The 13,130-nt window shown below is 36.5% G+C and overlaps 1 protein-coding gene across 1 annotated transcript in view; it reads left to right on the forward strand.

Annotated features, from left to right (window-relative positions):
* Nucleotides 1-13,130, forward strand: part of LOC149421998 (uncharacterized) — a 130,476-nt gene that overhangs the window by 42,463 nt on the left and 74,883 nt on the right. Inside the window, exons 2-7 of the mRNA XM_089634642.1 lie at nucleotides 1,413-1,485; nucleotides 5,044-5,087; nucleotides 5,932-6,052; nucleotides 7,540-7,749; nucleotides 9,356-9,436; nucleotides 10,848-11,047. Coding sequence (XP_089490768.1) covers nucleotides 1,413-1,485; nucleotides 5,044-5,087; nucleotides 5,932-6,052; nucleotides 7,540-7,749; nucleotides 9,356-9,436; nucleotides 10,848-11,047 — 729 coding nt within the window. The remainder of the gene's footprint in view (nucleotides 1-1,412; nucleotides 1,486-5,043; nucleotides 5,088-5,931; nucleotides 6,053-7,539; nucleotides 7,750-9,355; nucleotides 9,437-10,847; nucleotides 11,048-13,130) is intronic.

The raw sequence follows: 13,130 nt of genomic DNA on the forward strand, positions 1-13,130 counted from the left end.
GTGAAAGTCCTATTCAAGTTCTGTTACTATATCATTGTAGGCTTGTTGCTTGACAAAACTGAAATAAAAACAGAACTTAAAAAAATCTTTCACAGAACTTGAAAATGAACGTTGAAATTTGATGAATTGTTCAAATTCTCCGAAACAACCCGTCCTTAATCATCTAAATCTATATAAACAAAATAAAATCGTTTGTTCAAAATCTTTAATCTCCGATAGCTCTTCAATGATTGCTTTTAAATTTTGACATAACGTTGCATTCGAATACGCGTGTTTTTTTATATACCTATATTATGTGGATGTCACCTGCGACAGGTAAAAACATCAAAAGCGCAATTTGTTGTAAAAATATGCTCTTTTTTGGACGTATTAGCAAAACGCGCTATTGTTTCTCTATCTGCACAGACAGACTGAGCCACCGTAACGCGTGGCGGGGTACAGCTATTAATTAAATAAAAATATATACAGATTCGACAAAATCATGTAAATTAATAAATTTTCATATTAAAAATATGTAACGCTCCAATAGTCTATAAAACGTAATTATGAAAAAAACAATAAAAATCGTGGAACTTATCAAAAACGCAATGTACAAAAATGGGCATTTTCACCTTTGCTATTTCTATAATGATGGGTGACATAGGAATTAATAGACCAGAAGATAATGGCGAGGGGTAAAATCAACTGTTGAAGAACGAAGGGCGTAAGGCTGACTGTGATTCGTCAATAAATCAATCTGACAGTAAATAGGCATCTCGCATTATAATATCACCATTTACTTCTTAAAAGTAAAATCTGCTTTTGAATGAATAGACATTTTTACATGGGAGCGCAAATTACTCGCCACGTTATGAACAAATTTGCGAAGTCCAAATTCGGCAAATAAATACGGTTCTATTTTCAGAGTCGAATATTTTGTTTAACTATTTAGTTAAGACACTTTTATAAATGTTCATAATTTACTTCCCAGCAACCAACCAGCTTTGTGTTTCGCGTCCAGACGTTTCTCGATGTGATAGTATTTGTTTCTAAAACTGATCTATATTATACGATGTGAATATGCTTAAAATAAAGTAAAGTAATGCTTATATATGGAATGTAATACGACAATTGGGTTTATTTTCTTTTTCACATCTATTTTTACAAGTTTTCATAGTACAAGTCAACATTTTGCCGTGTTATTTCGTAAAATGAACCGATGATGCCTCGACCATAGTTCGCACAAGAATGATGACGTCACGTTTTCAAATTTCACTTGAGGCCATACGCGAGCACAGCCGGTTCCAATGGAACCGGTATGGGGAGTGGGGATAATACGCTTTTAATCACTTAGGGCAGGTCTACTAATATTCATATGTCTATGGGTATAAACCATTATCTGTAAAATAATATATTTTTTTTCCTTTTTCCAGTTCCGTCGAAGTGTTCAAGATGTCTGCATCAGGCCAGAGCACAATGATTATTTTCTTCTCCGGTGGCTGAGAGGTATAAACAGCATTTTTTAAATAAATTATTTCTCGGTATTTTGCCTGCCTCAAATTTCTCAATACCAATGTCATGTGCGCACATTAACTACCTACTTAGATAGTTTTTCAGAAACATGATTGACGTGAAAAGAAATAGGCAATGGACATGATCGAAAGCGAAAACGAAATCAGTAAACATGACGTAAAAGAATCAATTTCAGCATTTCGAGTTTTTTTTTTTAACCCCTTTTTTATTTTTTTTTCGGCAACTAATGTGTTTAACTGACGCTTCGACGCATTGTGAAATACATTGAAAATTAACCCCTATGGACAGATTTTTTTTACAAATTTGTCCTAATTAATTCTAACTTTGGACTCGATTGATTCGAAAACGGAAGCTCAAATCAAAAAAGGTTATACCCACAGACATATGAATATATAGACTAGATATTAAAGGTGAGGGGTAAAATCAACTGTTGAAGAACGAAGGGGGTAAAGCTGACTGATTCGTCAATAAATCAATCTGACAGTATATAGGCATCTCGCATTTTAATATCACCATTTAGTTCTTAAAAGTAAAATCTGCTTTTTTTTTATTTATTTATTTATTTACACATATACGGCACAACACGTGCCATTAACATAATTGACATACTTATAATAGTACAACAACATGAAGAATAACAGTATAAATGTTAGTAAAATTTAAGAAAATAGGTAAAAAGTAAGGTAATAAGTAGTGTATAAAAACTATAATGTATAAAAGTAAATTGTAAAGTGAATAGTTTAAAATATAAAGTATTAAAGTACAAACCATAAATTATTAGGAAAAAGTAAAAATAAAAATTTAAAGATTGAAATAAAAAAATAAAATGTACCAATAAGATACCTATCTCAAGGTACAGACAAAGATTTAAATATAAAAAGTAATAAATCCTGGATTATGTTAACCGATATGATAAATTTTACAAGTACTTATGATTTCTAGTGCATTAATGGTTTTAGAAGTACTGGTAGGCATATTATGTTTACATGATGTATTTACGTGGTACTAGCAAACAAATTTAGTTTAACGCATCTTTTGTATGAAGACAGATTACCGGCAGCGTGATCAATATTAGCATATTCATTGCCTAAAATATGCAAGCGATTTATGGTTGAGTTTTGTTCTGCGTTCGTCATAGTATTGTCACAGTGGAAAGGTGTTTTGAGTCGAGTCGGTCTACTAGGTACATGGTAATTTATTAATGAGACCAATTCAGGGGAGTCAAACCAGTTATTGTTTATTTTAAATAAAAAAATAAGATGATAGATTTTGAATGAATAGACATTTTTACATGGGAGCGCAAATTACTCGCCACGTTATGAACAAATTTGCGAAGTCCAAATTCGGCAGAAAAAAATTCTTCTATGTTCAGAGTCGAATATTTTGTTTACGTATTTAGTTAAGACACTTTTATAAGTGTTCATAATTTACTTCCCAGTAACAACGATGCGCACACTTGGGAATCGCTACATTCGACCAATGTTGGAGGGTTGTCACAACCGCTATGTTCCTATTAATAATAAAATATTGAAATCTTTAAGAAAGAAAAGTAAAACAACTAAAAAAACAAATGAAATTATAAACACACAGTTTTTACCAGCGATTCCTAAGAGTATTTGGAGTAAAAATTTGGCTAAATCATTTTGCCTTCCGATGACATTTTTTCAATTAAAAACAAAAAACATGATTTTCTATCACACATCGCCACTCGGTATACCCTAGCGCATTACGTGATATGCACTCCTTCTCGTTCCAGCAGTACCGTACATACGAAACAAGCGCGTACCTAACACGTGGTACCTAAATCGCAAAAGGCAAAGGCACATCCCTGATTCTTATACAAACGGCTTTGTATTTTGCGTCTAGATGTATCTCGATGCGATAGTATATGTTTCTACAACTGATCCATATTATACGATGTGAATAAGGTTAAAATAATGCTTACATATGGAATGTAATACGACAATTGGGTTTATTCCATAGACATATGAATATTAGTAGACCTGCCCTAAGTGATTAAAAGCGTATTATCCCCACTCCCCATACCGGTTCCATTGGAACCGGCTGTGCTCGCGTATGACCTCAAGTGAAATTTGAAAACGTGACGTCATCATTCTTGTGCGAACTATGGTCGAGGCATCATCGGTTCATTTTACGAAATAACACGGCAAAATGTTGACTTGTACTATGAAAACTTGTAAAAATAGATGTGAAAAAGAGAATAAACCCAATTGTCGTATTACATTCCATATATAAGCATTATTTTACTTTATTTTAAGCATATTCACATCGTATAATATAGATCAGTTTTAGAAACATATTATAGTATCACATCGAGAAACGTCTGGACGCGAAATACAAAGCTGGTTGGTTGCTGGGAAGTAAATTATGAACATTTATAAAAGTGTCTTAACTAAATACTTAAACGAAATATTCGATTCTGAAAATGGAACCAAATTTTTTTGCCGAATTTGGACTTCGCAAATTTGTTCATAACGTGGCGAGTAATTTGCGCTCCCATGTAAAAATGTCTATTCATTCAAAAGCAGGTTTTACTTTTAAGAAGTAAATGGTGATATTATAATGCGAGATGCCTATTTACTGTCAGATTGATTTATTGACGAATCACAGTCAGCCTTACTCCCTTCGTTCTTCAACAGTTGATTTTACCCCTCGCCATTATCTTCTCGTCTATTAATTCCTATGTCTGTGGTTTATTCTCTTTTTCACATCTATTTTTACAAGTTTTCATATCACAAGCCACCATTTTGCCGTGTTATTTCGTAAAATGCCTCGACCATAGCTCGACGCTAGTTCGAACAAGAATGATGACGTGACATTCTCAAGATTCACGGGAAGCCATACGCGAGCCCAGCCGGCTCCAATGGAACCGGTACGGTATGGGGAGTGGGGAATAATACGCTTGTAATCACTTAGGGCAGGTCTACTAATATTCATATGTCTATGGTTATACCACAAAATGTGAAGTAGATTCACCAAGTACGCGTATTTCGTATTCCGTGTTCAATTGGAGGCAGTGTTGCGTTGAAACACGCACGGGTTTGTTGTGCTAATTCTCTTTCTAAACTCGTGTTCAATGGAACCGATGACTGAGTTGATAACTCAAACACAATGATAATTCAACCCACATTTGAAAAGTGATATAGTCATTAAAATCGATGAAAAAAAAAAACCTATAAACCTTACCTACGTAACTTAATTAGGTAGTTTTTTTTTCATCACTTTACTTGACTTTATATCATTTTTTAAATGTGTGTTGAATTGTCTTTTTGATGAGATGGTCACCATTGATGAAGACGTTTCTTTTTAATTTTCGATTTTTGTAATTTTTTATTGAATTGATACTTTTAACTACTTACAAAAACACAATTTTATTGAATTGATACTTTTAACCACTTAAAAAAACACAATTTTATTGAATTGATACTTTTAACTACTTACAAAAACACAATTTTATTGAATTGATACTTTTAACCACTTACAAAAACACAATTTTAATATTTTTTTCAGCCCGATCCTGGAATGCAGAAGCTGCTGAGAAGATGTTGAGAGACGTAAGAAAAATTAATATTTTAATAACAACCTTGAGGTTTAATAACAAAAAGAATTACACCTATAATTTTCAAGACAATAGGAATTAACATATTATACAGGGTGTCCGGGGGTAAAGTGCACAAACTTCGGAAGATGTACATAAAACATAAATATTTTTTTCGAAATTCCAATATTTTCAAGATTGCTGCATTAGTAGAGCAATTATTTTTTCTCAGTGTCATTTAACACTACAGAATATTATGAATATGTTGCTATTGGCACGCTTCAGAAGCTTGTATTATATTTTGTGGAATTAATTCTTGAATAATTCATTTTACCCAATTATATTAAGGACGGGTTGTTTCGGAGTATTTCAACAATTCATCAAATTTCAACGTTCATTTTCAAGTTCTGTGAAAGATTTTTTCAAGTTCTGTTTTTATTTCAGTTTTGTCAAGAAACTAGCCTATAATGATATAATAACAGAACTTGAATTGGACTTTCACAGATCCCAGAAATGAACGTTGAAATTTGATGAATTGTTCAAATACTCCGAAACAACCCGTCCTAACATAATAAAATTTATTTTCACCGTGATTAATAAAACTAGGCTCATAATTCTCATTACCATTACCATTATCAGAATCATTTCTTTTTTCTTTCTTAAAACTTCTTGGTTTTGAATCTTATCCCCCTACTATAATTTCGCATGTATGTCTATCTGTTTTTGGATGTGTCGAAATCAAATGAGTAACGGCAATACAGGCTTTTTAAAATGACTACAAACTAGTATAATACATATACGAGTATGTGTGTGTGATTTTTTTTGTATTTTGTAATAAAATATATTGTATTTTTCTTTAGTCTATGAGTTGGAGGGAGAAATGGGCCATAGACACCCAGCTGCCCCTGTGGGAGCCCCAGGAACCCCTCATCTCATACTTCCCCAGCGGCATTACGGGCTTCGACAAGGAAGGCGCCCCCGGTAAGTCTTCATACTAAATAAATCTAATTGAAATGTTTGCTGAGTTAAACCACTGTCAAGAAATTGAGGTATGAATGGAGACGGCCCTAAAGGCTTTGGTAAACAAACTTTTTAAAACAATTGCTTGCCGTAAGATTTCCGTATCGTTAGTTGATTGCGCATGAGTTGCCTATTCTTGTCGACGTATTGCTCTGTCTTGACGATGAGTTTGCTCGTCTACGGCTATGTCTATGTATATTACAACAATATTGCTGGGCCAAATCTATGTCCTTATCCCTTTTTTACATGCGTGTATCTTTGTTTCGCCACCTATCCACTACCAAAACTGTTGTTATTTCAAAATCGAATAATATTCATAAATAATTTCGCACTTTATTTTTCAGGTTCATACAAGTTGGGTGGAGTTATTGCAGGAGATTGTTTTTTTGTGTTGTGAATTTTTCTTGTACATTGCGGCAATCTAGATGGGACACTACAATATTGACAGCCAACACTTTGCCCTGCAAGACTATTGCCGGCCTAGACAATTGTTCGGCAATATTAATAATAATAATAATAATTGGATAATTTGTAGAGCGCCGTTTTTGTGAAAAATCACCTCAAGGGCGCTGGTAATATTGTCATATTTAACACATTTATTACTTATTTCATAAAAATTCGTTGGTGCTTTTAACCCTTTGCATGCGGCCGTATCAACTGTTGTTACGGCAAAAAGTCCATACTCACACGCGGCTGTATCAACAGTTAAAACTAAAGAAACTTTGAATGCCGATATTCCAGCGGTCTTTTGACATAAATTTATTTCCCGCTCGCTTGAACATTCGTAGAACTATCGCGATGCTGACATCTACAAGAAGTTTTCGAAAATAAAATTGTATTTTATTAAAAAACATCGATAATCAAGTGAGCCTCTTTGGGCCTTCGAGTGCCATAGTTTACAATTTTGTCAACGGATGGCGTTAATTCAATTTTGTTTTTATATTAAGTGACATAAAATGTAAGTATCCAGTTTTAGAACAAGTTTTCACAACAAAAAATGATAAGTGCTCATGGTGTCCCACTTGTGTCTATCAACGCAGTGGCCTAAGTACACATACGCCGAGTGAATGGCGGGACCACATTCAAAAGATACGGTACGTCTTTGTATGAAATTTTATGTTTTTGTTTTTATAAACATCTAAGAGTGTTGACACACGAGGATTTGTTATCATATTGTGGAGAATAATCTGTTCTGTCTATATAGTCCAATAAATCATGCCAGAATGCTATAATTTGACATTTAATTGCGTGCATAGGTATTTGAAAATATGTACCGCGTACGGGTATAGATAAAACGGAGAAAATTAACGCGTTCAAAAGGTTAAATAAACCCGCTTGCGTCTTAAAAATTCATTCGATGTTGGGGCAAAGATTTGTTTTAGTTCAGATCTTTCCGAGGAAGTAGAATTGAATTGCTAATTGATTAGTAAATTTCTGGTTACTTCCAGTGATGATATTGCCCTTTGCCGGACTGGACCTGTGGGGCTTGCTGCACTCCGTGTCCAAGTCCGACATGATTCGCATGGTGATCAGAGTGCTGGAGGCGTACCTCAAGATCGCTGAGCAGCAGAGCCAGGCACGTGGACCCAACGCCAGACAGCTGCTTTGCATTATGGACATGGAGGGATTCTCAATGCGCCAATATGCTTGGAGACCAGGTTAATATTGATATATTTTAAAACCTTTGGATATACACTAAAAAATGGATCTTACAGGATAAAAATAATAGATCGTGAGATGAGACCATTGTGAAGTTCTGTAGGTCACAAGACTGCGATGGGTTGGTCATGTGGAAAGAATGCCAGGTAATAGGACGCACAAAAGTTATGACTGTGTGTAGGTGCCCCAGTGAAGTGTTGAGTACCTCATACAAGAAGCACTATAAATGTCCCATACAAACACGCAAAATGTCCCGCCACCTCACTAAATGTATTTATCCCATCTCTTTGTATTACTACAAATGAGGTGGTTGGTGTATTGGCACTACATTTCGTATATGGGACATTTTTGTACCAGAACCATGAAGTGTGAGTTAGCGAGGAGGTTGGTGTATTGACACTACAACAATATATTTCTAGTACAGGACATTTTTGCATTTTGTTGGTGAGCTGGTGGTGTATTGGCACTACATCAATACATTTTAAATACGGGACGTTTTTGTATTAGAGTCGTGAGGTGTTTGTGTATTCATACAACGTTACTATGTCATTTAACTGGTCCCAGCCGCCTGAAGCCAGTTGAGAAACTCGGCACTACTCACACAACAGTTATACGTGCATTCGTATAGCTTAAAGTATTCGTACCTCAACACCTCATTTCAGTATTTGAGTACCTCATACAAACTCATTCTAATATCGTGTCCTACCCAACACTACCCCAGTCGAAGTGACCAAGTGGAGACTGAGGAAGAGGTGGCTAGACTGCACGGAGGAGGATTGGGGAAGGATGGGAAGGACAGAATATTTGTGGAGGAGGTCAATTCCCACCCCGGAATGTAGCACCATGATGATAATGAAAATATCTTAATTTTAAGCATCATCATGCCACTATAAGCAGACAATCGCTTCAAAATACACAACAATAAGATTAGATGTAAATTTTTTGTGAATCATTTTTTCATTCTAAGTAATGTCTGTTCCAATTTAATGATTTGTGGGACTACTTTATTTCCCCCCACATGTGGCAATACTAACGCGAATTAATACGCTGCTACACGCAAGCGAGCATGAGAAGATGAATTTTCATTCCTGTTTTAGCGTTCGATTCAACCGCCGGTACCTCCACTCTTTCTGCCACCGTCACCGCGTTCTGTACAAATTATAATATTCGTCCTCACGAATAAACTAAATCAATTGTGCAGACACTCGTTTCAATCTCCCATCTCCTGAACACAATTTACGGTTTGGGCAGCCACCGTAATTTACAAATAAGTACAGCCCTCATATAACTACGCTGCCACACTGGTGACCCCGACGTGATCCAGTGTGGCACACTGGCGGCGTAGTTGTACGTATAGCAGCGGATTAATTCGCGTTAGTATTGCCACATGTGGGGGGAAATAAAGTAGTCCCACAGATTGATTGTTTCAAACACAAAACCAACGCGATGGACCGCAGTCAAGGTGACGCGACAAACTTGCTTCGCTGAGAGTAGAGAGCAGGCACAATGGTTCCTCCAAAATTTTGCATGGAATCTCTAAAAATAAATACTCAATCAAAAATAATATAAGAATTTCATTTAAACATTGAATCAATTTTGTTTCAGCTGGCGAACTAGTAATATCTCTGCTTCAAATGTACAAATCCAATTACCCCGAGATTTTGAAAACCTGTTACATTATCAATGGTAAGTAACATCATCGTTGTTATTTAGGTTAATTAAGCTAGAAACACACTGAGTCGACGTACGCGAAATATGCATTACTACATTCCCAGGTCCTCCATCTTTACACGTCCTACTGGCTGTCCAGTAACGCGCAGCGATACAAAGGTGGGTTTGTGTTGCGTGTGACAAGTGTGTTTTCTAAAGCATCTACTTATATCATGGTATTATTCTATTCCTCTCCCCTTCCTTCAACACCAAATTAATTTTAAGATATCAAAATTTCATTTCCAATGAACTTTAGCATAAGAAACTTCCGTGGCTTGACTTCAGTTTTTTTTTGTTTTTTTTTTTTTTTAACAATATAAAGTTTTTTTACAGGTTTTTTTTCTATGTCTGTCTCACTAGGATATACCTGTGTCGAGACAGGCGTATTGAGTACATAAATTAATGTTTACATATTATTTGATACATATAATATTTCATAACATTAAATGACAATGTGAAAATGATAAAAAATAATAAAAAATAAAAATAAATGATAAATTGGTGAATCAGCATCTAGTACATACTTATGAGGGGATTTTTATAAAATTTTTGATCTTAATCTTGGTGTCTTGATGTCTAAGTCCAAGACTTGATGTCTGTTTTATATTTCGAAAAAAAATTGTATTTCTAATGGCTAGTGGGAGAGCATTATAAAAGCATTGTTGCAAAATATCTAAAATTTCTCAGGCCAAAAGTTGTTTTAGCGAAAGGGATTTGTAAGAGATTATGTCCTTTGGTTCTAGTATCACGAGCAGTTTGGACATTGTCAAAAGTAGTTTTGTGTTTGAAGAGGTATGCTAGTATGTTTTTGGCGTAAAGTTGCCTAATGTCCATAACACATATTTTCCTAAAGATTTCATCCGAGCTGCTTGTGATTGGTAGTTTGAGGATAATTTTTATTAAAAGTTTCTGAGCTTTAGATATTGGATCAATGGCGGCAGCGTTTGCTTCTCCCCATGCTATGATACCATACTCTATTAAAGATTGACAAAGTGCATAGTAGATTGTTTTGTGTTGGCTTAGGTTGAGAAAGTTGCGAGTTTGTCTAAAAAAGTAAATGAATTTTCTAAGTTTGTTTGCTGTAGTGGTTATATGTTGTTTCCACTTCAAATTGCTGTCAAAAATAATACCTAAGTATTTAATTTTAGTAACCTGTTCTAAATAAGGGCAATCACATGTTAATAACAATTATAACACATGTTATAACTTGTATCTTTATATCTATCATTGTATATTATGTAAAAGCTGTTTGTTTCTTACAAATAAATAAATACGAGAAATTATATATATATATATATATATAGGTATTATAACTACTCTACAGCATTTGATTCAAGTAAGTTATTGAGTTTTCAAAGTGATTTTAATGGCAAAATCTTTATTTCAGCTCCAAAAGTATTCTCTTTGGCCTTCTCCATTGTCAAGAAGTTTGTCAATGAAATGACCATCAAGAAAATAGTAATTTACAACTCTGACAGGAGGAAATGGGAGTCGGCCATCCTCAATGTGGTGGATCCTGACCAGCTTCCCAAACATTACGGGGGCACACAAGTTGATCCCGATGGCAACCCGCGATGCCCTTCAAAGGTAAATAGAACACCCTTTCAACATTTTATCTTCTTCCTCTTGTCCTATTCAGTTCGGGGACCCATCACCTCCTAGCATCCCTGTCCTGTACTACTTCATAGTAGGCGCAACCTCTCCTGACACAGCATCTGACGTTGCTTGTCCCTAGCACAATCTAATCGGAACTCTTCGGATATTTCCTATCTTTTTTCAGGCATTTTTTCGGTACATTTTATCTGTTTTCACGGTTTGAAGGTGTTTGCTATGGGCTTCCTAAATGATAATGACCAAACGGGGCGCTTAGCTCTGTCGCCCGGAATGGTACGTACCTAGGATCCTAGCCGGTATAACTGGCACGCGGTAAGTACTCTACCAAATTCATATATTTAGATTGGTAATTTTTTTTTTTTTTGTGCGCAATTTGATAGTTGTAGGCGGTTCGGTGCACGAGTGAACGTTAGCACAAGCCGCACCATTTTAATGATAGTATTAAAATGTATATTATAATAATATATTTTTAATCAATAAAATCTGATAGTATTAAAATATACAGTATTCCGTCCACTAGCTTTGTTAACATCAAGCCTCCGTATAACGTGGAGTACATCCCGATGCCGGATCCTCAGCTTTTCCATATAGAAGCCGCAGTGAGGAACCGACGGCGGAACAGCACCTCCGTCATCGAGGGTCGAGTTTTCCGCAAACATTTTCCCTAATAGGTTAGCCTTTTCGGTGGCGGTGTTTGCTAGTGAGCCATCAGGTCTGGTAAGAGGTGGCAAACTGGGTTTGCAAAAATTCCGACCTATTGAGCCCGCAAGCGACCAGAATGCTCTGCTGCCATGTGGGCAGGCAGCCAGCTTTTTGCTGATCTGCAGGTCGTGTTCGAATTTTGACCTATTAATGATTCTCTTGCATTCCTTTGCCGATTTGTTGTATGCTGATCTGCTTTCAGGCGTTCGAGATGTGTTGTAGGCTCGGTAAGCCGCGTTTTTTCGACGAACTGCTTCGGAGCTTTGTCGACTGAACCACGGCTTTGAGCCCACACCAGTTTCTTTAGTAGTCGATTGTATGAAGCCATCCATCGCCGATTTGATGACTTCACCAATCTCCTGGGCACATCTTGAAGGGTCCGAAGTCCGAAAACAAACAGCTGACCACGGAAAAGCGTTGAAATGGGCCCGCATACCGAACCAATCTGCTGACCTATAGTGCCACACTTTTCTCCTCAGCCTCTCATTGGTTGGTCTGAGGTTAACGGGGATTGATGTCGTCACTAGGCAGTGGTCGGATGATCCCAGAGGCGCTGTGACGTCAATCTTATAACCGTGTGGCACAGTAGTTAAGAATAGGTCTAACAGATTGGAGCGGTGAGTCTGGACATCAGAAACCCTTATAGGCTCCTGAACCAGTTGCTCTAATCCGTAGCAAATGGCAAAGGATTCCGCCTGTCGGCCAGCCGAGTCCGTTGGGCCTGAAAACTTCAACCATGGTTCGTTATGAACATTGAAGTCCCCCAGAACAATAAACTCGGCCGAAGGGTAGCGGGGCAAGAGATCATCAATAGTATCGCTCAAATGTTTGAAGAGTTCGGAAGTGTCTGATTCGCTATAGTTCGGTGAGCGGTATAGACATGCGTAGAATCTTGCCGTACTGGCAAGATTGACGCGCACCCACATTACGTCGAATCTGGAGTTTTCCAGACTCAATAGTCGTACACAGTTGACGTCAGCTCGACTATAGAGGCAGACTCCTCCTTTGAGTCGGAACTTGCTTGCAAGGGCAAAGCCCGGGCAGTCCAGATAGGAGGAGTCTGGTGGCTCGGCTATCTGAGTTTCGGATAGGAAAAGAAGGCTGGGAAATCGTCCTCAACTTTTTCTACCATTCACTTCCACGTCATACATTCTCCTTAAACCCATTTATTCGTTCATCACGTACGTCACATTTTACCACACATAAGTATTTGATTCATTTCATCATCGGGCGTCCTCGAATTTTTCTACCATTCACTTCGCGTAGCATCAAGAAATCTTGATTGTTACTATTAATAAAATTAATTATGTCGACTTTTATTCTACTCGTTATCTCATTCCAGTGCAGATAATGA

The sequence above is a fragment of the Hesperophylax consimilis genome, chromosome 8, assembly GCF_061612785.1.
Source record: "Hesperophylax consimilis isolate HC1 chromosome 8, BYU_Hcon_1.0, whole genome shotgun sequence".
NCBI lineage: Eukaryota > Metazoa > Arthropoda > Insecta > Trichoptera > Limnephilidae > Hesperophylax > Hesperophylax consimilis.